The sequence below is a fragment of the Petaurus breviceps genome, unplaced genomic scaffold (assembly GCF_028583685.1).
Source record: "Petaurus breviceps papuanus isolate PSGF00001 unplaced genomic scaffold, PetGlider_PUasm1.0 38, whole genome shotgun sequence".
NCBI lineage: Eukaryota > Metazoa > Chordata > Mammalia > Diprotodontia > Petauridae > Petaurus > Petaurus breviceps.
The window spans coordinates 43,554,263-43,581,215 of record NW_027186304.1 but is presented as its reverse complement, the minus strand read 5'-3'; the positions used below and the strand labels follow the sequence as shown (position 1 = coordinate 43,581,215).

At 35.9% G+C, this 26,953-nt stretch overlaps 1 protein-coding gene across 1 annotated transcript in view; it reads left to right on the top strand.

The window, feature by feature from the left end:
* Nucleotides 1-26,953, top strand: part of CDH2 (cadherin 2) — a 270,984-nt gene that overhangs the window by 175,145 nt on the left and 68,886 nt on the right. Inside the window, exons 3-6 of the mRNA XM_069099842.1 lie at nucleotides 20,113-20,339; nucleotides 22,040-22,186; nucleotides 25,836-25,991; nucleotides 26,756-26,900. Of these exons, the coding sequence (XP_068955943.1) occupies nucleotides 20,113-20,339; nucleotides 22,040-22,186; nucleotides 25,836-25,991; nucleotides 26,756-26,900 (675 nt within the window). The remainder of the gene's footprint in view (nucleotides 1-20,112; nucleotides 20,340-22,039; nucleotides 22,187-25,835; nucleotides 25,992-26,755; nucleotides 26,901-26,953) is intronic.

Sequence of the window (26,953 nt, the reverse complement as noted above, 5' to 3'; positions counted from 1 at the left end):
TCCTATGCCCCTAAAAGTCACTAACTTACAACATTCAATCCAACAAGCATTTATTAAATGCCCAGGTTCAGTGGGAGGTGCCACAGACACCGAGAAAGATATAAAAAAGAATCTGTGTTCTCAAGGAGCTATACTCTAATGATGGAAACAATGTAAATGTGGGGATGTAACAGTTAAAATAAGGGAAACTGAGGTACAACGTTCTGAGCATGATCAATTTATTAGTAAAGCATGAATTTACCATTAAATAGGATATCAGCTTCCTCGGCAAAGCTAAGACCCAGAATGAGGTGGGGTGGCAGTTCTCTTTTTTATAGTTTTTGGGAGTACATGACAAAGAACAGGACTTGGTAGTGAGGAGCAAGTTATGATTAGTTAAAAGACCTTGATCACATGAGTTGCAAAATCATTATGATTGAAATGAGTTCACATATGGGGGACAATATAATATGATTGGTTGGAAATTGGGAATGAGGGGCTAGCAACAGCTCCCTCCTCTCCTCCTGTGACTAAGAAATGTTCATTGTTTGAATCTACCTGCAAAGTCAGAGAGAGTGAACCAGACTTCTTTGGATAACAAGCCAGATGTCCTTGAAAGATAAGTTGGTGGTATATAAATATTGGACCAGACCTGGTTTCCACCCACAGCCCTCAAGGATAACAGATTTCCTTGAGGTATGAACAAAACAGTGATTGACTGGAGAACTGGATTTCTAGCTTAACCCATTACAAGCCAGCTGAATTTCTGAACTAAGCTCAGAGACAAAGAACCATGACTTAGGCGGGTAAAGGACAAAATCAATTAACTGTAAATAGCATCAATAAAAATGCTAGAGAATTGATCTTATTATTTTAGATCCCCTCCTTTGATCAGTGAGAGACAGGGGGGAAGGAGGGAGAGGGAGCAATTGTTTATTAAGCACCTATGATGTTCTAGTCTCTGTGCTAAGTGCTCTGCAGATATTATCTCATTTGATCATATATACAAGAAACCTTTACAGGGCAGGTTGTGAAGAGTTTTAAATGACAAATTGAGAAGTTCTTAGAAATAAAAAGGAACCACTGGAAGTTGTTGAGTGGGGGGAGGGTGGGGTAAAATGCTTTTGTAAAATCACTGTGGGTGCTGTGTGGAAGATGGAGTGGAGCAGAGAGAAATTTGAAAGAATTTGGGAGAAAAAAATGAAAAAAAAATTTGAAAGAAAGACCAGCTAGGAAGTTATTATAATCATCCAGGTGAGAAGTGATGAAGGCTTGAACTAGGGTGGAAACTGTAGAGAAAAGAAATGGAGAGAAGGAGATGCCTTGAAGAGGTGCTCTGAGATAGAAATGATGAAGTTGGGAAGAGATGGAGAGATTGTGGAACAGAAGGATGAGAGTGGGGAGGAGAGGATGATGGCACTATTGAGTACCTGGTTAACAAGAAGGCTTAGCTGGTGCCCTTCACATTAATAAGGAAATTCAGAAGAAGAGTGGGTGTGGGGGGAAGATAATGAGATAGGCTTTGAACAGATCTGAGATGTCTGTGGGATATCCATTTTTAAAAGCATAATAGGCAGTTTGTAAATCAAGTCTAAATATTTCTAGGTACTAAATTAATCTAACTGAAGACAATTTAAAAAATTCCTTGAATTCCACTCTTTTGCCTCAGGAACATGTATCTACGCTCAAATTTGGAGAGGAAACATAGTTTTAGAAGTCAAAAGGCTTGGGTCATAGTCCTGACTAATACAGACACCTACCATCTTTGTGATAATTTTTTTTTGTGGGGAGGGGATATCATTTTCATCCATAAAATGGTTATATCTCTAAAATAGTACCCATATCACAGTTATTATATGTCAAAGCATTTGCAAAACTTTAAAAACCTTTTATGGACAGCTAAGTGGCATAGTGGATAGAGTGCCAGGCCTGGAGTCAGGAAGCCTGAGTTCCATTGCATTCTCAAGACACTTACTAGCTGTGTGACCCTGAGCAAGTCAGTTAACCCTATTTGCCTCCGTTTCCTCATCTGTAAAATGAGCTGGAGAAGGAAATGACAAGTCACTTTTAGTATCTTTGCTAGGAAAACCTCAAATGGGGTCACAAAGAGTCGGATACATGTGAAATGACTGAAAAAAACAACAAAGCCTTATATATGTGCAAGGTTTCTACTCTTTATTATTGTAATTGTTAATACACAAACATTCTCTTTGTTCTGCTTCTGTCTTTTTCTGAATGACTGGTATGTTCCATGGGGCTGAGACAGCCTGGTTTGTGGGACAGATGGGTAGTAAGTTCTCCCCAAAGAGCCCTGGAGAGGCAAAAGTATTCCCTAATTCACTGTGTTCCTTTCTCCTTAGGCAGCTAGAATGTCTTCTCAACTGGAGGCAGAAATATTCCCAGAGATTGTCTTTTCCTAACACTCTGGGGCCAGCATCTGCTAAGCTGGGACAGAGGGCATAAGTGTTCCCTGAGCTATATACCACAGAGCATGTTTTCCCTTGGAAGTGATGTCATAAACTATATTTAGGATTTCAGATCATAAACACCTATTTTAACTCATAATATAGCTTAAACGATTTTAGGGAAAGAGGAGAATGATCAGGAGGAAGACCCCATTATGTTGGGTTATATCAGAGGGGAAGAATAGAGTATCAACAGAATCATGAATTAATTAGACTTCTCTGGCCTAATGGGAACCCATCCACCATTTTTAGCAAATCTTCTGTAGGAAAATGTGCTCCAGGTTCCAAAAACCTGACACAGAAATGACCTTGTTTGTGAGTTAGGAACTGACTTTGTTTTAACACTACTTCAGTGTGTGGTTTAGGCTTTGTTGCGTGAATCATTCTGGATAGTGCTAGAGTGGCAATCATTCTGATGACTGTAGCTTTTCAGCTGTTTGTTTGCATACTCTTAACTTCTGCGTGTCCTGTTCAGTCTCAAAAACTTTAGAAGGTGTTCCAAGCTTGTTGGTTCCCATCCAAAGAGAACATTCCTCCCCTGGCCAAATTTTTTCTTACTCTTCTGGGGGTATTTTATTATTTTTTTGGTTTATAAGAATTCCACAAAATCAAACTTATTTTCTTTTATAGATTGTGGTTGATATTCTAGTTACATTTCTATTGTGTAATACTGGGAAGTTTTTATATGCATTTGTATACTATACATGTATATGCATATGTACATATGTATATACAGTATATAGACATATACAGATGCATATACACACATGCACACATACAATATACATATATGCATGCACACACACATATATACACATAAATGCATACATACAAAACACACATATCTCTCTCTTTTTTTTTTTAGGCAGTTGGGGTTAAGTGACTTGCCCAGGGTCACAGCTAGTATCACATTTGAATTCAGGTCCTTCTGACTCCAGGGTCATTGCCATGTCTACTGTGCCACCAGGCTTCCACTATTATACTTCTTCCTTATCATTTGGCCTTGACTGAGATGCTCTTCCTTTTAGAAATAAATAGGATTACTATTATCGTTTAACTTTGAGGAGCAACATTTTATGAACTTAACCAATATAAAGGTCATGAATGCCAGCAGACTATGAGTGGTCTTCAAGGAGTTACATTATTCAGCTACATCTACCACTATGGTTTCAAATGATCATTCTTAGGAGACAGTTAGCAAAGTGTCATTTAACATGCGTGTAAGAGTTGACTGTTTATTTGGGGTTATAATTTTTCAATAATCTCTATGCATTTTCTTATAAGTACTACACTGCCTATAGTACAGCATAGTCTCTAATAGAGTAAAAAATATTACTTCATTTTTTTCTTTCACTGTTGCTTCCATTTTTTAAAATGTGTTTTCACTCTACATTTACCACTATCTTTAACAGCTTAGTAATTGTTATCATTACCTTTTGCCATTATGTCACCTAAATTTCCTCCTGAATCACCCTCAGCTATATCTTATAGCAAAGAATTAAAAAGAAAAATATTGAGGAAAACTAATCCGTACATTAAAAATATATATAACTTTGGAAACCCAAAGACTCTAGCTTCTGAGATAAGAACTCACTATTTGACAAAAATTGCTGGGAAAACTGGAAAATAGTATGGCAGAAACCAGTACCAAAATAAAGTCGAAATAAGTTCACAATCTAGATATAAAGACTGATACTGTACTCAGTCTCAGAGACCCAGGAATAGTTTACCTGTCAGATTTATGGAGGAGGGAAGAATTTATGACCAAACAAGAAATAGAGAGCATTACGAAATGCAAAATGGATAATTTTGATTACATTAAATTGAAAAGTTTTGTACAAACAAAGCCTTCCTAACCAAGATTAGAAAGGAAGTGGAAAGTTGGGAAAGAATTTTTTAACCAGTGTCTCTGATAAAGGCCTCATTTCTAAAATATACAGAAAATTGAGTCAAATATATAAGAATACAAGTCATTGTATGTGTACAACCATTGACAAATGGTTAAAGCATGTAAACAGGCAGTTTTCAGAGGAAGAAATTAAAGATATCTATAATCATGAAAAAATGCTCTAAATCATTGTTGATTAGAGAAATACAAATCAAAACAATTCTCAGGTACTATATGTCACCAATCAGATTGGCTAACATGACAAAACAGGAAGATAATAAATGCTGGAGAAGATGTGGAAAAATTGTAACACTAATGCATTGTTGGTGGAGTTGTGAACTGATCCAGCCATTCTGGAGAACAACCTGAAACTATACTCAAAAGGCTATTAAAATGTGCATACCTTTTGACCCAGCAATATAACTTCTAGGACTGTATCCCAAAGAGATCATACAATTGGGAAAAGGACTTTATAAATAAAAAGGACTTTTAAATTAAAAATAAATAAGGACTTTTATGAATAAAAATATTTATAACAGCTCTTTTTGTGGTGACAAAGAATTAGAAATCAAGGGATGCCCATCAATTGGGGAATGTCTAAACAAGTTGTGGCATATGAATGTATTGGAATACTGTTGTTTTATAAGACATGAGGAGCAGACAGACTTCATAATAACCTAGAGAGACTGATACTGGTATATATAAACTGATACTGAGTGAGGAGAGCAGAACCAGGAGAACATCATACACAATTACAGACACATAGTATCTGTGATGACCGACTTTGATAGACTGGGCTCCTCTCAGCAATGCAAGGTTATAAGACAACTCCAAAGGATTCATGATGGAAAGAATATCCATATCCAGAGAAAGAATTACTAAGTCGGAACGCAGATTGAAGCAAACTACTTGTTTTTTTTTTTAAAGTTCCTTCTTCCTCATTCATTCTATTGGTTATATTCCTTCTTTCCAACTTGACTAATGTTTAATGTGATAGTATTTGTAGAACCTATATTGGATTACATGCCGCCATAGGGGAGGAAAGGGAGGGAGAGAAAATTTGGAACTCAAGGGGCAGCTAGGTGGCGCAGTAAGAGCGCCGGAGTCAGGAGGACCAGGGATCCATTCTGGCCTCAGATACTTAACACCCACACAAAAAAAACTGGCCATGCAACCTTGAGCAAGTTACTTAACACCAACTGCTTTAAAAAAAAAAAAGTGGAACTCAAAAGCTTGCAGAACTCAATGTAGTAAACTAAGAAGAAATTAATTAATTTTAAAAAATAAAAGGAATTTTTTGGCTCTTATAAGTGATCGGAAATACTAGTTTTTATTCCATCTGATTAATAAAGATAACATCTGGTTTTCTTAAAAAAAAAAAAAGATATGACCTTGGATCTCTAATGTCTTTGAAGGAGTAGGGAGAGGTGTTTTTTCACATCTCTTTTTTGGGACCAGTATAGTTCAGTTAGTCAGTCAGCAAGCATTTATTAAGAGCTTATATGTGTCAGGTGCTTTGGTAAACCCAGGGGATAAAGGAAAGGCAAAAATAATTTGAGATCTCAGGGTTATTACATCCAAATGTGGGAAACAATATGCAAACAACTTTGATATTCAAGATATGATGGGGAAATGGAAAGGCACTAACATTAAAGGGGCCTTAGAAAGATTTCTTGGAGTAGCTGTAATCTTAGCTGACACCAAAGACCGTCGTGCAGTGTAGGAGGTGAGGGGTAAGGGTATTCTACGCGTGAAAGACAGACAGCCAGTAAAAAAAGCGTGGAGTTGGGAGATGGAGTGTTTTGTTTTTAGTAATTTTGTAACATTGGGTAGCTAGGTGGCGTAGTGGATAGGGCATTGGTCCAGTCTGCCCGAGTTCAGATTTTATCTCAGACACTTACTAACCATGTGATCCTGGGTAAGTCATTTAACCCTGTTTGCCTCAGTTTCCTCATCTGTAAAAGGAGCTGGAGAAGGGAGTGGCAAACCACTCTAGTATCTTTGCCAAGAAAGCCCAAACTGGGATCCCGACCCAACAACAAAAGTAACAACTTCTCAGCCTTCCTTTTTGATTATTTTATGGTTATTGTTATTTTTCATTGTTTTTATTGTATTTTAATTACTATTGTAGTCCTTGTATATATTGTTTTCTTGGTCCTACTTATTTTTATTGCTTTCCTTGGTCCTGTCCTTCATTTTGCACCAGTGTATAGAAGTCTTTCTGCCCTTCTCTGTATTTATCTATTCATCTATTATCTTGGTTATCATTCCTTGTTTTTTACAGAACACAAATACTCTGTTCAACTAACTTGTTTAGCCATTCCTAAATCGACGGGCATCTACTTTCTGTCCAATTCCTTGCTATTACAGAAAAATGTTGCTGTGAATATTTTGGTGTTTTTGGAGTCTTTCTTTTTGGGCCATATGTCTAGCAGTGGGATCCCTGGGCCAAAGGGTGTGGACATTTTAGCCATTTTATTTGCATAATTTCCATATTGCTTTTCCTATGCTTCCCCAAAATGTTGTATTACTTCATTACCAGTGAGTGAGTATGCTAACAGTTCATCTCTTGCAAAAGTTCACTTCTATGCTATCATTAGAGTGGGTCATATGGAGAACAGTTTTGTCTCCCAATCAACAGCAAGTCACTGAAGACTGAAAAAAGGGAGGGGTATGAATCCTGTCATGAAGACTTGAGAAGGAAAAATGGAAAAAAATGAACAATATTGTTGCTCGCTTAGTAGTAATCAGAGAATCTTTTTATTATTTGTCAAGACCAAGTGGAAATGATTTCTTATACACTGTAAAATTATGTGCAAAGCCTTAAGGCTATAACAGAGGCACTTATCAAATAAAATGGTTCTCTTAGAAACTCTCAAATCTTAGAAAACAATTCTGTTTCTATTAAAAAATGAAATCCCCAGGTGTTGGAGATACTTGGAAGTTTAGTTAGCATGGACCTAAAAATCTGCAACCATGTGTGCTGGAAATGATAAATACCAAGTGTATTCTACTTTTCTATGTACATAAATTTTCTCTCATTCTGGTGACAGCTGATAATCTACACGAGTATTGGCAAGCCATGTGATTTGTCTCAAGAGTAATGTCATTTTTTTTTTGTTTTTCTGTTTCAGAAACTGTCAAAAGAGGAGGTCTTTTTTTTTGAAGTAGATATATTACATACTTTTATTTCATTTTATTCAGTTTTCAGTAGCATCCAGTTCTTTGTGACCCCATTTTGGGTTTTCTTGGCAAAGATATTAAGAGCAGTTTGCCATTTCCTTCTCCTACTCATTTTATTGAGGAAGAACTGAGGCAAACATGGTTCAGTGATTTAATGCCCAGGATCACACAACTAAATAAGTATCTGAGGCCAGACTTGAACTCAGGAAGACTCCTCTTCCTTCCTCCAGGCCTGACAGTCTATCCACTGGCCCATCTAGCCACCCCAACTGTTTCATTAAAGCCAACCAATTGGGGTTTGTTTGTTTTTTGGAACCTAAATTACTCAGAAATAAAGTTTTATTAAAAATAGGGTTGTTATTTTATCTGTTTGAGGTTCTGATCGAATTAGAGGGTATAGAGAAGTTATGCTAAAAAATGGAGAGGACTTTCTTAATTGCATCATATAATTCAAAGTTTAAATAGTTAGGCTAGAATTTAATTATAATTAAATATTTAAACTGCATTACATTTTAAATACAGTTAAGGTACAGTTAATAAAAGAGGCAGATTATATAACTGGTGATTTAGAATCATCAGTTCAGATGATTTGACATTCCATTTCTGGACAGTCATAATTACTGAGGTTAATTTACTATGTTTACAGAGGCCAGGAGTGTGTAGTGGAAAGGAGTAGAAGACTGGGTTTAAGATCTGGCCCCTCTGAAACGTGTTAGCTATATGATCTTGCATAGGTCACTTTAACCTCTTTGAAGGTCAATTATACTAGTTGTTAAAAACCAGCCCTATGCTACCATAGAGGGTATTTTGAGGCTTAAACATATATAAATTAAAGATAATTCATGTGAAAGCATTTTTCAACTCTAAAGAACTATACAAACATAATGTGGTATTAATTTAATTCTTATATTTGAATCTCTGAAACTTTGATGTGTTTGATCTACTCCTGGCTTTTGGAGAAACACAGAATATACATGTTGCTTCTTCTACATAACAAACCTCAGAACATTTCAAGATAGTGGTCATATCTATCCACTCATACTTTGCTTGAAATTAAATATTTCCAGTTCCTTCAACTATTCCTTATCTCTTGTGGTTTCTCAATCTCACCATCATGGTCATGCTTCTTTGGACATAAACTGTAGTTTGTCAGTCTTCTAGTTATATCATCCATCTCTGTGTCATTTGCATATTTTCATAACATCCCTTGATTAGATAAGGGCAAATTTAGAGTCATGTGGCCCCGGACTCACACACCTCCTGAGGTTGGACCAGATGCATCGGTAACTTTTAAATATGGTGATTGTCTAATCAACTGTAACCCTAAACAGCTACACTCTGAGCTGAGCTGGGGTCAAATCAGTTTATGTGTGTCAAGTTGTACATGAACCTAGGCTCCCCAACACTCTTTCTCTGCTCCCAAAGGATCTACGTTTTAGGAACATTATTCCCCTATGTGGCTACCAGTCATTAAAAACTGTGACCTTATAAAAATTCAACAATAACCCAAATGGCAATAGCAAGATGCAGGGTAAGTATAAGAAGGCTGAACTATGTTAATAGAGACAACTAGTACTTGAAAATGGCATAAATGGTATTAAACAGGAAGGAGGCAGTCAGTCAAATGATAAGAATAACAAATGGACAAACAAATGCATAGTTATTTCACAGGGGCTCAGAGAACAAGAAGAAGACCTCTATCACACTGGTAAATACTCCATGGACGATTTATAGGGAAACATGAACAATAATCCCTCACTCTAGAAAGGTGAAAGAATTTTAGTACAAGCACCAATGAATTCACAGGTCCACAAAAGTACTTTAACTCCTCTGCCATGATATGCGGCAAATTGATCATGTGGGAGCCAATCTGCTCAACTAATATGTTAGAGCAAAGTTACTCCACAAACAGGCTAAATAAAAATTTTGAAAAATCATTGAATTAGGAAAAAAATCAAGTAATGTTGATCATATACATAATGATCCTCTCTGAGAAAAGCTGACTGTTGCCAGACCCAAGATGTTTCCAGATACTCGTTTGCATAGAAGACATCAGAGAAACCCATAATTGCACAATATTTGTCAATTAATTTCATTCAATCCGGCATAGTTAATGAGAACTGAGAAGTACAAGTTTCAAATTTAGTGTTTGCTGTAAAAGGAAACATCATCCAGTAAGGAAGACAAGGCTTATTATATTTTCTTGAACCAATAAAGTATTTGTAAAACATCTGTCAATGACTGTACATTAGCAGATGTTTGCCAGGCATAATGATCAGATAGTAGAGAGAACTCTTTTTAAAGAGTCTTTTAAAAAGAGCCTATCAATGACAGTATCTGGAAATCAGTGCATTTCTGAATGTAACAATAAGAGCCTAGTGAACACAAAATAGTATCTCATGATAAGCATTGTCACTCAGAATAAGTAGTACTACACAAGTGTCCTTGAAGTGCTTGTGCAAAATGAAATATCCCAATAAAAACAGTATTTTGTCATTTTTCCTTACCCAAAACTGTGCTGTCCATTACAAATTTACGTTTTGTATAATCTCAATTGTCCCCTCATGGCAGTAGGGCAAAACATTCTGTTCATCTAAAGACTGTTCCCAACCTTCTCATCCCTTTTTTCATGGCTTTTCTACTTCTAACCTCTCACCTAAAGACCTTTATCCCCCCCCCCAAAAAAAAACAGAACAAATTGAAGCCATTAGCTGAGAGTGTCTCCTTCCATGCTCTCCCTCATCTCAGTTTTCAGACGTCTTCTGCTATCTACTTTTTCGCTCATCTCATATAAAGAGGCAGCCCTGTTCTCTGCCCAGGCCAGCCAATCTATACGTATCCTTGATCCCTTCCCCTTCCATCTTCAGCAGCTTGCCCCTTCAAGAAAACTCTCTTATCATCCTTATGTTTCTATCTGTTGGCTCCTTTCCTATTGCATACAAGCATCCTGTCTCTTATCCTTGAGGAAAAAAATCCTCACTTCAAAAACCTCACTATCGTCCTTGCTGCCGATGGCCCGGTTTCACCTTCTCAGCTAAATTTGAGAAATCCATCTATGCTACATGCTTGTGTTTGTATTTTCTCTCCTTGTTCTCTTCTTGTTTCTTCAGTTGTTTCAGTCATGGCTGACTCTTCATGACCCCGATTGGGATTCTCTTGGTAGAGATACTGGAGTGGTTTGCTATTTCCTTTTCCAGCTTATTTCTATAAATAAGGAAACTGAGGCTAACAGGGTCAAGTGATTTGCCCAGGGTAACAAAGCTAGTAAGAATCTGAAGTCAGATTGGAACTCGGGTCCTCCTGACACCAGGGCTAGCTCTCTATTCACTGCATCAACTAGATGCCCGTCTGAACTATTATTATAATCTTTTAATTGATTTTTCTTCTTAAGTCTCTCCTTATTTTAATCTATCCCCTACTAAGCTGCCATAGTGATTTCTCTAAAACACAGGACTGACCATGTAACATATAGTTATCTCCTAAACCTCCCCCCAATAAATTCCAGTGGAACCCCTATCATTTCTAGGATCAAATATAAACTCTGTTTGACTTTTAAATCTCTTTGAAACCTTAGCCTTTTGTACCTTTTTAATCTTCTTACACTGTGCTGCCCTCCATGCACTTTATAATCCAGCTACACTTGCTGTTCCTCAAAAAGGACTCTCAGTCTCTCATCTTTTTGCTTTTGCAATGGCTGTTCACCATGCCTAGAATGATCTCCCCTCCTATCCTTACTACCTTAGTATTCCCGGCTTCCTTCAAGCCTCAGCGTGAAACCCCTCTTCTGTAGTAGGCCTTTTCCAGACTCCCGGTTTCTAATGCCTCCCCCCTCTGAAAATTCCTTCCATCTACTTTGTAGACATCTCATATGTACTAATTTATATCTTGTCTACCCTATTGGAATGGGAGCTTCTTAAGGGCAGGGATGTTTTTTGCCATTCTTTGCATCCTGAGCACTTGAGAACAGGGGCCTGGAACATAGTTTGATGCATTCAACATCAATACGTAAACTATTTTCTAATCCTGCAATAGCTTACTTTTAGTTGCCATATGACTTTACCCCAGAAACTGGGTGAATTAGACTGGAAATAGGAAAAAAACAGTTTAGTTTATTGGGAGAATTCCTTAGTTCCATTCAAACTATTTGACTAAACTTCCATTTTCTCCAGCAGATTGCCTCTTCAAGAACCTAAACTCTCCTATCATCATTATATTTAAATCTATTGGCTCCTTTCAGGTTTAGCTTAGAAAAGAAGGATGTGGTGAAATTTGCCAACTGTTTCTTATGGTGTAAGTGGTTATCCATCTTATTCTTTGTTTCCTTTCATAAATACTCATTTTTAATATTTAACATTTTAATTGTTTTATTGTCTTAATGAATATTTAAATAGATTTTGTGTAGTTGATTTGGTTACTCAGTTTCTCTATTAAGAGAAGATGTTAAATTATGACTCCCATTCTCTAAAGCACTTCAATTTGTTGCAGCATGGCATCAGATATACGCGCTCTGAACATTTGTCATTAATGTATAGAATGCGTACCCAAATCTTTCAGGAGCCAAGTGATTGATATCATTTCCTTTTTTTTTAGCTGATTTTAGGTTTTGTATATTTTGCTTCAGTGTAAACATTGGTTTCTATATTTGTCTGTGCCTTATAGGCCTAAATGCAGAATTACCTATAATGTTCATTTATTCACAAAAGGCATAGTGGATAAGTCCTGGACATTTCATTCCATTGGTACAATTAACTCCCATGTGAGGAAATTCCCTCTGCCGATATAGGTTGGCACATTCTCTACAGTTTATAGTTTGTGAACTGCCTGAAGGCAATAGTGTCAAACTCAAATAGAAATAATGCCACTAATCCATACATATAGATCTCTGTAGGCCACGTATTGATTTAGTTTTTAAAATGTAATATTATCTGTGTTTTATTGTATTTTTACTTATTTTAAAAAAATATTTCCCAATTATGTTTTAACCTGGTTCAACCTACTGGAGAGTGTTGAAGATCTAAGTGTGTTTGAAACTTCTGGCCTAGAGCACTGAAAGATTGACTTTGTCTAGGATCACGTGGCCAGTATGTCAGAGGCAAGGATAGAACCTAGATCTTTCCGACTCCCTGGACTCTATTAAAAGGAAAAATTTCCTCTATTAAAAAAAATTGAGAACCTTTAATTTTTAAGAGTTTAGTTCTTATGCTTTGTTGTGATCATCTTCAAAAAGAGTTCAGGACACTATCTATCTAAAATAAAACCAACTTTTTTCCCCGTTGTTCTCAGCAAAATAGAAAACACTGAAACTCTGAGTGGTCATACTAAGGACCTTGCCATGATGCTTATGTTACCTTTTTTTCCTAGTCAGCAATTTGAACTGATGAGATTTCCTTTGTAATGTTGGTAAGCTTATTTCAAAATTTGGTTTTATGATTGAGGAGAGGTATAGATGAAAGGTCTATAAAAAATAGCTCCGTAATAACTGTACTTCCATACAATTTCAGGCTTAATGCTGTAGAAAGTTCAGGGGGAGTTTTTAGATAATATGATAAAATTTAGTAAAGTTTTCCATAAATGCCAAATGTCTTTCCCCTTTCTCTTGTGACACATCACACAGTAAAGTAAGCACCCACGGAGACATTAACTCTTTCAAGTCATACAGGGTCTGGTCAGGATGTGACTGGGGGAATTGAATTAGGTATGGGGCTCCATTTTTCTTTTTGTGATGATGTTTGTGAGGATAAGACAGAGCTGCTTCCCAATGATCCTTTCCCTTTTGCATAAGAGTCTCAGCTAATACTTTAAGGGAAACTTTGAAAATCAGGATTCCCTCCATTGACATCAAAGTACACTGAAAAATGAAGGAAGCACAGCTGAATCGAATTTCAAAGACTAATAGCCATGCAGCTGGGGAAAAGCAGCTATGCAACAACCTGTGCTCTGTCAAAGAAATTTAATTATGGAAAGCGATACTTCAGTGTAATTTGTTAATGGGCGCTCTTTGTGCAAAGAGAATAGTTCTTCCTGGGCACTGACAATTTTATATATTTTTAGCTCAGTTCTGTCAAAAAGGGGGTATTTCTTTGAATTTCATAACATACAGATGCCTGGAGGAAGAATATCAATGAAGTGGATAGCAGCTTTAAAATTTGGAGTTATTAGAATGCATATCAGGGGAAGTGGCAATAACCCTTCTGTTTCTCCAACAATTTAATATAAGAAATTCGATGCATCATATTACTGTGTTGTTGAATATGTGAACTTCATATTATTTTGGTGGCATAATCATTCTTTTGTGTCATCCCTGCTGCTACATTGATAGGGGGTTGGGAGAATCTTACCTTTATAAAGAAAAAACATAGTTAATTTTTTTCCTTTTATATTTCAGTTGGCATTGTGTCTCTTGTAAAGATGATATTCCCATATTCTTCCCCAGAGAGTGAAAGTAATTGTGTCAATAATATATTACACACACACACACACACACACACACACACACACACACACTATTTTGAAAGTTGATCACTATAGTAGTTTCTGTAGAAGGTGCAAGGACTTTCAAGAATTATTTTATTGTTGCTTTTTGTCTGTTTTAATCTATGAGTATGACATGATTTTATTTATTTTTGTGTGAGATTTTTACTTATTCATGGTTGGAATGATACATTATTCTCAATACTTCTTTTTCCTTACATTCTCAATTAGTTTCTATCACCATCTTTATTTCCTTTTATCTACTTCTGTAAGATCTCAAAAATCTATCCCCTCATCTCTCTGTATTCCCTCAAAGGATCAAGGAAGGCTTCACGGAGGTAGTGGTATTTGAGCTGAGTTTAGAAACTTTAAATGCTCTCATTAATATTTGCCTGAGCTATTCCAGGTTCCATCCTTCCTAGAGCTGCCAGGGTAATCTTCCTTATTTACAAATCTGATCATGCCACTCCCATGGCCCAAATCCTTCAGCTGCTTATCTAATTAACAAAATGAACAAAATAGCCTGACATTCAAAGGCTTCAGCAATCTGGTGCCACATTACATTTTTTAGCCTTATCCCTTGCTATTTTTTGCTGCTTTTGCTGTATTTGAACAGGAGGGGATAATTGACTGTCATACAAACTGTTTCCTCTTAAGTACCCATACCCTACTAGCTAAGAAAATCAGACTTAACATCAGGAAGGCTTGAATTCAAACCCTGCCTATGGTATGCTTGCTAGCCATATAATGTCACATAATATTATTTTGGGTTTCTTCATTTGTAAAAATACAGTTGTTGTGGGAATAGAAATATGTGTGTGTTTGTGTATATGTAAAGAATTTTGGAACTTGAAAATTCTGTACCAGTATTAGGCTTTTTGTTTGTTTGTTTGTTTCCTGTGCCAGGAACTAATTCTGTCAAAAACCTAATCATCTTTTAAATGACACTCAGATCTTTTCCCTAAGCTCTCTCTCACCTATACAAATCACTTTGTCCTCCTCTGTAAACATCTTGAATTAATTAATATTTTACCGATTTCTGAATATCATATCTTCCTACTAGACTGTAAACTCCTTGAGAGCAGATACCATGTCTCGTCTGAATTTTGTATATTCCCATTGGGTCTAGTCTCAGTGGTCTGCATATAATAAATGCTTAATAACTGTTTGGTTTTTTTTTTTACTGTTTTGTTGAAATTAAGAGTGTTAAGAGGATAGTGGATAACAAAGTTGAGGCCTAATATTATTTTGATCACTTTTAATTGATTAGAAATTATAATACTATGAAGTATTATGTTCAGTCATTTTTCAGTTGTGTGATCCCATTTGGGGTTTTCTTGGAAAAGACATTGCAGTAGTTTACAATTTCCTTCTTTGACTCATTTTAAAGATGAGGAAACAAAAGCAAACCAGGGTTAAGTGGTTTGCCCAGGATCACACAGCTAATAAGTATGTGAGGCCAGATTTGAACTTAGGAAGATGAGTCTTCCAGACTCCAGATGTATTCACGTGGCTACCTAGCTGTCCCAATACTGTAGGGCAGTAGTACTCTAACTGAATTTTCTAGGATATTTGGTCATTGTACTTTTTAGAGACCAACAGGTAGTCTTGATCATGCAAGGTTCTTCTCATTCAAATTCATTTACCTTGCTGTTGGCTCCTATGAGCTGAGGAAACGAAAGAAACTATTATTTTGGCCTATTTTAATTGTGTGAAAATTCTGTCTAAGATGTCAGTTAACTTGTTGAATGGGTGATTCGGAACATGAGAAAATATAGGCATCTTTTAGAGTAGTGATGAGATAGAAAGTTTAAATATTCTTTTAAAAACAAAGGGTTAAGAGGACACCTAGGGTGAACATTTACTTAATTTCTCTCTGGGACTGCATAATTTAGGCTACACCTTTGTAAGATGGTAGCGATCATATAGCCTAATCTCTTTTATTTTCCAGATGAGAAAGCTGATATGCAGGGGTTAAGTAATTTTCCAAAGGTCACACAGGTTGTAAAAAAACAGAAGAGAATTTGAACCCAGGTCCTCTTGATTTCAAATTCAGGTCTCACTCCACTATTCTATATTGCTTCCCAATCGTCACCCTCCCTGAACATTTTTAACTAAGCCACAATTTTCTGTTAAAATTCATTGGGGAAATTATTGTAGAACACTCAATTTAGTGAGACAAATATTCTCAGTGAAAGGGGAAAGGAAAATAATTTCCTTTAAAATCATTGAAAATTTGATTTACTGGCATGTGTTCTCAAAAATACAGTAATTATTTCAGTCTTTGCAATGAAAAAACAACTATGCTGTTTAAAATAAATAACCTCTGTCGGTCTTGGTCATTCATTATCATCATGTTCAGAAATATTTGACAAAGTTCCTGAAAACATTTCTGAATAGGCTTTAAAAAAAAACCTGAAACATAAAATATCAATCATACTTTGTATATGTACAGTTCTAAGGAATAACATTTATACATTTCATCAAATAGTGTTTTTAATTGCTAATATATTTCATAGAGGTAGCATGGTATAATTAACAGAGAACCAGTTTTGGAGTCAGGAACACTTGGGTTCGCTTCTTAAATTTTGCTAATTTTAAGTATCAGACTCTAGGCAAGTAAGTCACTTAACTCCTCAGTGGTCAAGGGACTGTGTTAGACAGAGTTACAGCTGAGTCAATTATTGGTATCTCTTCTACCAGCTGTAAAATCACTAGTTCATACCAACCTTCCCATAACCCTCCTGTATCATATAAAGGATCAACATATACTTGTTAATTTTGCTAAATGACTTTGTAGTTAAAATTAATTTGAGGTTTTTGTTTTTAGATAATTTTATATATCGTATCTAATTTTTTTGTTCATCTTAATGAAGTTTAATGCAGTGGCATGAACTAGCTATTTGGGGAATGGAGACTAACTGAAAATGTAGTTTGAGTAGATGACTTCATTAAAGTTTTCTCTACATAAGCCATTTAACAGATTTTATTATTCTATTTTAGGCACTGAGTTTCTGTTTCACTGAAGGATTATGTAACATTTTCCCCTATTTTCTCTTTTTTACCCTCCCTTCAAGATATAACTCAGGCTTCTTTCTATATGATCCTGCCTTGGTCCCATGTCCCCCTCCTATGTTATTTTATTCCTTTATTTGTATACTTTGTTTTTCTCAGGAGAATATTAACTCCTTGAGAAGAGGGATTTGGGTCTTTGTATCTCCAGTACCCAAAACAGCATCTACACCATAATAGTCACTTACTGACCCTTCAAATTTGGAAAAATTATGAGTCACCAGACTTAGTCACCAGAACAAGGTGAAAGGTAGCAAAGTTTGGAAAAACTTCCTTAAAAATCCCTATCATTGGTGAGAGAATATGTAGCCATTATATTTTAAAAATAGTTGGTGTTAATTTATTCAACAGTGTCTAATACAGCTGATGGAGAAAAATTCAAATTCCTGCTTAGGTGGATTTATTTGCAAATGTTTGAGGGGGCAAAGGATATGGCTTAAGCTTGAATGTGAGAATTTCTAGTGCGTGGAATTGTAATGCAGGGGTATGAAAAACTTCAAGAGCTAGTTAGGGAAAAATATATAAATATATACACATGTACATGTACACATACGTACACATATGAGTATAGGTACATATATACACATGCATATACACGTGTATATGTGTACATATACATGTATATGAACAAGCATAATTGTAGTGAGTTTGCTTTTTATAGGAGAGAGTAACAAAATGAAAAATAATGGCTAACATGTATATAGTACCTACCATAGCACATAGCACCATGCCAAGGCACTGTGCTGAAGTGCTCTTTACTATTATTAACTCATTTAACCCTAGAAGGTAGATGATATTATCATCGCCATTTGACTTATGAGGAAACCGAGGCAAACAGAAACTAAATGACTGGGTCACACAGCTAGTAAGTGTGTCTGAGTCTGAATTTGAACTCGGGTCAGCCTGATTCCAGGCTTAGTGTTCTATTCAGTGCCATCTAGCTGCCTTAATTAAGAAAGGAAAAGATTAGTTAGAACTCATTCGCTTGCTAGATTCATTTCTGAAACACGTGTTTGACTCGGCTGTTTATATGATCAGTGATAGAGAATTATTAGAAATTACATAAGAATCTAGCCTGATAATTCAGCATTAATTTATCTTTAAAGTGCAACCGAATTAGGAGCAGCTCAGTGAAACACCCACGTAATAACGTTAAAGAATATTTAAATCATTCTCCATTGATTATAGGTTAGAGTTAGTGGCCATGGAAAACCTAATTTACTTTCAAATGACTTGGCATATGCATGTTTTCCCAGTGTCTGAGTCACTGAGATGGAATATTTAGCATTCAGACAAGTTGTGGGAGGGGCTCACCCAGCATCGACCCCCTGTGTAGGGAGGAAGAAAGGGCCATTTTCTCTTCCTTATTTGCAAATGAGTCTTTGGAAGAGTTGCCTCCTCTTCCTGCTTCGCTCTGACATTTGTGTCTAAACCAGGCAGTGCAGATAGTGGAGCTGTCTTTTTTGCTTTTTAGCACTGGAGACTTCATCTCTTCTGCCAGTGCTTCATGCCTCATCCCACTCCTCAATACAGCAAATTAAACTTCAGTATCTCCTAGCACATTCAGTTAAGGTGTGATTAGTTTTGTTAGCTACCAGAAAACCACCCCTAGAGATTTTTCTTTTAGGGAACAATGGCTTATATATGCAAATATTAAATTTAAAGGTTTGCGTTATTTTATGCACTGTGTAATGTAGAATTGTGTCTCAGTGGTGAAGACTGGCACTCTGGGACTGTGGCACTGTCCACATTGGGGGCTGTGTAGTGTGTGAGAAGTTACGATGTAGACCATTTTTCTACCCTGTAGATTCATTTATGGTGTTTTCCATGTCTTGACTTCTAATATCTTTCAGATTAAAATATAATTTGCCTTATTTATATCAATAACTCAAATTATGAGTTCATTTAGACCCTAGCAAATTGAGTAGATTCTTAGTAGCCTCTAGACTTTTCCGAAGGAGAGAAAGGAAGTCATCAGTCATCTGTTGTATCTGTAGCCCTCAGTGATAATACAGAGATATTAAATTAATTACCTGATATCTTGTTATCAAAGTGTAACCATCTGATGGGGTATGGTTGAAATTGGTTGAGCCTTGAAGTTGATTAGCCTAAATTTATTTGGGTTTTGGTATGTCCATTCTAAGCAGTGGGGTAATGAAAAATAAGGGGGAAAGCCTTGTATAAAGGACAATGAGGGAGATGAGCCCAACAACAAAAGATCGTTTTTCTTGGAAATAGCAACAAGGATGCACAGGGAAAGGTTGGGACATAATATGAACAGTCTTGAAAGCCGGTCTGAGAACTTTAGGCTTGATCTGATTGATAAGCAGTTGGGATTCATTATGGGTCTGTCAGCAGGGAGTGGTGTGACAAGATGAAAGTTCTGTTACAGGAAGATTAATTCGTCCTTTGTATACCATGCATGCCAAAGGGGGGAAAACTAGAAGAAAAAGTTAGGAGACACTTAAAACTACATAGGAATGAAATGATAAAAATCTCAACTAATGGTTAATGAAGATTTATAGTGGTATGTATACGTTAGGTTGAATCATCTCGTTTATGCATAGTTCTTGAGCAGTGTGCCAATGGTGAACTCAAAAACACTTTCTGAATTAGAGAAATCGAATCACGAAATACTAAAGTTTGATTTTTAGAGAGAAGGTCCTGAAAGTGCATTTACATATACCCCCTATTATGTGCAGACCAAGTGCTTTTACAGATGTTATCTCATTTGATCTTCACAACAACTCAGGGAAGTAGCCACTATTTTTATTCCCATTTTTACAGTTAAGGGAACTGAGGCAGATTTGCTCAGGGGCCGCACAACTGTTCAGTGTCTGAGGCTGGATTTGAATTCAGGTCTTTCTGACTCCAAGCCCAGCACTCTATCCACTAAGCCATTGGCCTCTGGCTAGACAACAGTTAAATAGTATTTGGGGGAAAGGTAAGGAAGTTGGGTTATATTTTTTCTGACAAGTAAACTGAATATATGTATATATTTTAGCCACACTGCCTACAGTGTAATTGTTCTTCTATTTTTGGTTTGTATTACAGTGAACTTTAGTAACTGCAATGGAAAAAGGAAAGTACAGTATGAAAGCAGCGAACCAGGAGATTTTAAGGTGGATGAAGATGGAGTGGTCTATGCAGCAAGGAGTTTTCCACTTGCTACAGAGCATGCTAAATTCCTGATATATGCCCAGGACAAAGAAACTCAGGAAAAGTGGCAAATGGCAGTGAAACTTAGCCTTAATCCGACAGTCACGGACAATCCGGTGAAGGTACTCTTTGTAAATCATCATTGGTGATTCTATCTTAAAATCTGATTTTAAAAAGTATAATTTGGACATCTTCCACTTATACTAATGGAGTAACTAGTTAACTAAATTAAATAAATAAATTTCAGATTGTAGCCGCCTCAACGAAATTTCATACCACTTTATTTTAGTCTTGCAAGATATTTAGACTAATTTTAAGCATATAAAAGTTATATTCGAAATATTTGTTTGCATTTGGAGATTTATAGCTATATTTAAATTACAAGTAGTTTCTTTATTTTTAAATTTCTTGAAAGCATTAAAGTATTTATTCAAGTAGTTAAATATAACCACAAAATAAACAATTCTTTGCAAGGTATCATCCATCAAGTTTATTAGATGGGAATTGCAGATTTACAGCAGAAGCAGGAAAGCATTCCTGGCAAGGAGTATTGGTTTTGTCTTATTCCTTAATAATCAAATTGGAGAGTGTGAATTATTTATAATATCAACCAGACTTTTAGGAAAGCTATACTCCCTCTGGTGGAAACTGTTATGAACCAAGATAAAATAACTTAATTGTAGCCCATCAGAGTACAGTTAAATAAATAACTCCTTCACTAAGCTGTTATGATAATGTTTTACTTAATACTCTGTTTCTTTTAGTTTTATTTAGAAAAAAATGAGGAGGGGAGGACACCCTCCCCAGACATTCCAAATTCCAAGATTTTTAAGGAGGGCTGAAAAACTACTTGATATGTGGAAAGATAATTTATATATTATGCATTTATGTATATATATATATAGAGAGAGAGCTTATTTTTACAAGTAGGAAATAACCTTTGCTATCACAAATGATAATGATGAGATTTCTTCAATTGACTCTAATTTTATTAAATATTTGTTGTGACGTTTTATTGGAGGAAAAGGAAGCTACTGATTAATGGCTTGAAAAGATATGTTTTTGTTGAGTAGGTTTGTGTTCGCCAACTAATGTACGTACTTTCACAGAAGCCCCAAGTGATAATGGCTAAAATGTCTGCAGATATGGGAAGAAAGAGAAAGAAAATGTTGGCACCCCACAGAGATTAATGTCCAGTGTGAAAAGTGGGTCATCTATAGCATCCATCATGGCTGACATAGGTTTAGAATAATTACAGCATTAATTCTGTGGGATTTAATAGGGTCATAAATATTTGAGACATTCCTTACCAGTATGTATTAAACTTCTCTTGGAACTCGAATTATATTTTAGCACACCAAGATTTAAATTTAATGTACAGTAGCACATTACCTGAACTGTGGTTCCAACTAATGAGGAATATATAAAGGGGAACAATTACATTGCTCAATATTGCTCCAGTATTAAGTACTATCCAATTGGTTTATTGAAACAGAAACAAGTTTACGCATTTGTGGCACAGAATAAATTGCTTGTGATTCAGCTTTCAAATCAAATCAACAGCATGCTCCTAACTCTTGTTTGATTATTGTTGTCATTTTTTGTTTGTTTTACTTTTACTGTTTTTATAGGGCTTTAGAGAGAAAAGGGCTTTCCTTTTCTTTTTCTTATTCCTCAGTAAAATGGATGCCTCTTTTTGTCTATCCATTATATTCTGTTATAAAGGCACAGATATGTTATGATACTGATATGTCTGAAGATATTATTTGCATTAATAACCATAGCAACATCTTATTTAATTTCAATCCTTTTTAATGCAAAGGAACCTCAAGAAATTGAAGAAATTGTATTTCCAAGGCAGTCATCAAATCATAATGGCTATCTGCAAAGACAGAAGAGAGATTGGGTCATTCCTCCAATCAACTTGCCAGAAAACTCAAGAGGTCCTTTTCCTCAGGAATTAGTTAGGGTAAGTTAGCAGAATTTTAGAGCAAGACCCACAGTTTTGTTGAAAGAAGACTTAAGCTTCTGTTTTATTTTTGTTTTTGTTTGGGGTGAGAGGGGCTGTCCATAGACCATGGCAGTATGCTTTCTTGCTGCATTTTTAAAAGGATTTGTCTGCTGTCTATCAGTTATTTGCCTTCCAAAATAGAAATTGAGGCATTTTATCAAGCCCCCTACTCAGGAATTTCTAGTGGCTTCCTATTCCCTTTATTCATAAAACATATACTCCTTTGCTCATCATAGTCTGGTTCCAGCTTACCTGCCTACCTTTCCAGACTGCTCTCCAGACCTTACTCCAACCACAGATGCATTCTGTGTTCCAGTCATGTTAAGCTAGTCAGTCTTCCTTGAGCTTGACTTGCCATGTTTTAACCTATGTATCTTTGTACAGGATGTAATGTATCCTCACCTTGCTTTTTAGAAGCTGTAGCTTCCTCCAGGAAGCCTTCCCTGATCCCTCTAGTTACATATGCTCTCTCCCTCCTCAAAATATTTTGTATATATACGGTTTATCCACCTTGCACTATTCATCTCTGCCAAAGTTAAATTCCCTGCACTTGGATCCCTGCCCTTTCTACTTAGGAAATAGATTGAGGAACAGGCAATTGATATAAATGCAGATGGTGGTATATATGAGTGTATGTCAAAGGAAGCTCTGTATAGCAGTTGAAGTTTAATTCTCACTTATTTTGCATGAATTTCAGTGGGTGCAGAAAAATTGCACATATTTTCATCTTTACTGAAAAAGTACTGACCCATTTATTCAGAGAAAGTAATGGTTCAGAAATGCGTAATATTGTTATTCATTAAGGTATAAACTTCTTTTTTTGGCATTTCAAACCCTTCTCATTCTGGCTCTATCCTGACTTTCCAGATTTATTTCACATTACTTTTCCTCACCTATTCTGTATTGCTGTTCTCTATACATGACATTTTTTTCCGTCTCTTGCATTTGAAGATTTGCACAGGCTATATCTCATGTCTGGAATGCTCTGCCTTTTCACCTCTGTCTAATTCCATTCATTCAAGGCTCACTTCAAATGCCTCTCCTTCACAAGGTTTTTCCTTATCTCCCAAATTGCTATACCACTAAATTATTTGATTATGTATTTTGTATTTATATCTAAGAGTATGCTGGTAAATGTTTAATAGCATGACATGACTTTTAAATTTAATCTGCATTATTAGCATTTTCTCTACTACTTTTTTAAGTCTAGACATTCAAACTCTAATTTGTATTGTTTGTTGATTTCTGGGTTGTAAATGTTCACAGCACATTCCTGCATGTATGTGTGTATGCACTCACATATGCATGTGTACATATATGTATGTATGTATATATCTATCTTTATATCTATATCTATAATTGCCCTTTAATAGACTGTAATCTCCTTGAAAGCAAATGGTTTTGTTTTGTTTTCATTTTGTCTTCATATCTTTAGTTCCTAGCATATAGTGCTTGGCACTTAGTGGGTTCTTAACAAATACTTGTTAAATTGATGTGAAAATAAAACCTTTACCTTTTCTGTTTATGATTAATTTGCTAAAGGCACTCATTATTGGTAAATCTTTTGTGCTTAATTTTTTAATCCCATCTTATTAATGTATCAAGTTGACATACAAACCTACAAATAAAATAATTTCATGTATCAGTTATAGGTCTAGAGTCTTGTCTAAAGCATCAGTTGACTGCTTGTGATTTTCTCACTAGATGAACCTTGAGCAGAAATACCAAATTAGTGAAGTTTATCTTTGGTGTTCTGCAGTTTCCCTTTGCAAACTCTCTCCGGTGTCTAGGTGCCCCTTTGTGATTAGTCTCAATCCTCCCAAGAGTGTTTGCATTTTATTGCTGGGGTTTGTTAAACCCAATGAGCTCCTTAATTTTGCATATGTTTTTGTTTTTGTTTTCTCTCCTACCTCCTTTTAAGCCAGAAGGAAAAACCTTCCCTATTTCCTTCTGCCCACATGCACAAATAGGGGCCTAAGGTTGGTTTGACATTTCTAAAAGATTTCAAAATTTTTTTCTAATCCAAGATAGAATTTCTAAGAGATATTGACAAAACTTCTTGTTTTTATTTCCCAACATCAATTACATTCCACCCCTTTTCCCCCACTTTTCCACCAGGAAGCCCACCTATATTTTTGTAATGACCCCCTAGTTATTTTTTTTTTCCCTCTGTAGCCTCTCTCTACTCCAGTCTGTCCTAGATAATGTGTCAAAGTAGTTTTCCTGAATGCAGATTCAACCAGATGACTCTGCTCAACTCCAGTGGCTTCCCATTGTCTCTAGGGTAAACTTCTCTGTTTACCTTTTAAAACCCTATGGCCAGACCCCAACCTATCATTCCGGCCTCATTGACCATCCACTACTCTCCCTCCTACATTGTACAATCCAGTCAAACTGGCCTTCTGCCGGCTCTTCACACAGGCCCTCCGTCTTCTATGTATGTGTCTTTGTACTGGCCATCCCTCATGCCTGGAATGCATTCTCTTCTTACCTTGACCTCAAAAAGTCCCTCTGTTGCTTTAAGTTGCATCTCAGGAACCTTCTGCATGCGGCTTTTTCTGATCACATCTGCGTGCACACTCATACCCAAACAACTTACTCCCTACTGCAAATACTAGTTTCCTTCCTCTTATTCTGCTCTGTTTTAAACTATCTTTCATGTATTAGCATTTATTTGCCTTCTCTGTGAGCTATACATAGCTATATATGTAGTTTTCACTTCCATTAGAAGATAAGATGCTTGAGATTTTTTTTTTTCATTCTTTGTACTTCTATCCAGGGCACCTAATTACAATGCCTAGAAAATAGGTGCCCATTAGATTGTGAATGCCTTGTGGTCAGGGACTGTCTTCTGCCTTTTTAAAATTTTTTTAATATACACAGTGCTTTGTACAATGCCTGAAACATAGTAGGTGTTTAATAAATGATTATTGTCACACTTAATAAATACTTGTTGAGTCATCAGTGATTTGGCAAATATCAGCACCAGAGAGATGCATAGAATCTTTAATTCCAGCTTCAGTAAGAACATTGGTGAGCTTACCAATTATGATACTTGAAACAGGTATTATAGACACATAGTTGTGTCTAAATCATTTAAAATCTTGTGATAAAGAAGTGTAACACATTTCTCACTTTAAAACATTACATCCGAGAAACCTCCAAGAAAGCAGGTGTTATTGTTTGAAAAACCATAAAGCTTCTAAAGTTATACTATTATTACCCTACTTCTAGGTAGAATTCTCCTAGAAGTTAATACTGACATAGTCTTCCTTGTGGAAATTGTCCATATTCTTTCAAAGCCTAACAACAGGGTACAAAGAAGAACAAATATGAAGAGTTTCAATGTTGTGGCTTGTTTTCTGTGAAAATATGGTGTGAAAGAGAGAAAGAAAGGAAGGAAGGAAGAAAGAAAAAAGAAAGAAAGAAGGTATGAAGAAGAAAGAGAAAGCAAGAGTGAAGAAGAAAGAAAAAGGAAAGAAGGAAAAAAGAGAAAGAATAACTTTATTCCTAGAAAAGTGTATGAGAATGCACATAGTATACTTTTTGATAGCAAGCTCATTTAAGTCTCTTCTTGGTTTAATGTGATTGTCTTTTTGATCCCTAGATTAGATCTGATCGAGATAAAAATCTTTCACTGCGATACAGTGTGACTGGACCAGGAGCTGACCAACCTCCAACTGGTATCTTCATAATCAACCCTATCTCTGGTCAGCTGTCAGTGACAAAGCCTTTGGATCGGGAGCAAATAGCACGTTTTCATGTAAGACATTTGGTGACTTGTAGATAACCTGCTTCACTTTTATGTTGAATAGTGCATTTTAATTTTCACTATTTTCTGCTAAAATTTGATTTTCAGAGTTGTAATACTCAATTACAATTGTATCTATTAAATTTCACACTGGAGACAGTGTTGTATAATGAGTAGACAGAGTGCCAGGCTTGGAGTTAGGAAGACCTGGATTTAAATGCTACTTTTGACACTGGCATATCCCTAAAACTTATTTCAGCACGAGGCAGGATCAAGAACTGGTTTCAGAATCAAGAATACCTAGTTCTGTTCCTTATTACTCAGGTGACCTTGGATAAGTCATTGTACTTCTCTTTGACCTCTTCCAGATCCAGATTTATGACCTTATGTACTAAGTTGTTGACAGGTTGTAATTTGCCATAATGGAGGGAATTCTAATACCTAATCCTCCCTGTCCTGATGAAATTACAAATATCCGATGTATTTGTTTATTGAACTGAGCATTACTAGATTTGAATAGAAAAATACATTTTATATGACGTTTTTGAACAAAAGAAGTACCTAAGACTTAAGATATTTTTGTGTACCATGAAAACATTTCCTCCCCAAATTCTCATTGTTGCTTGCACATTTTCCATTACATGAAATAACCTTTTAAAAACATAGACCCCTAAAGCTTTATCATTACTAAATCTGCTATATTAATATGATGAAAAGTTGATGGGAGAATTTGGTCTGTTCACTAGTTTTGTTTTGTTTTCTAATTGCTCTTACAGCTGAGGGCACATGCAGTGGATATAAATGGAAATCAAGTAGAGAATCCCATTGATATTGTCATCAATGTCATTGATATGAATGATAATAGACCAGAATTCTTACACCAGGTTTGGAATGGAACAGTTCCTGAAGGATCAAAACCAGGTATCTGAAGAGATTAATTTTCAGGTTTCATCAAGAAATGCTACTTAATTGAG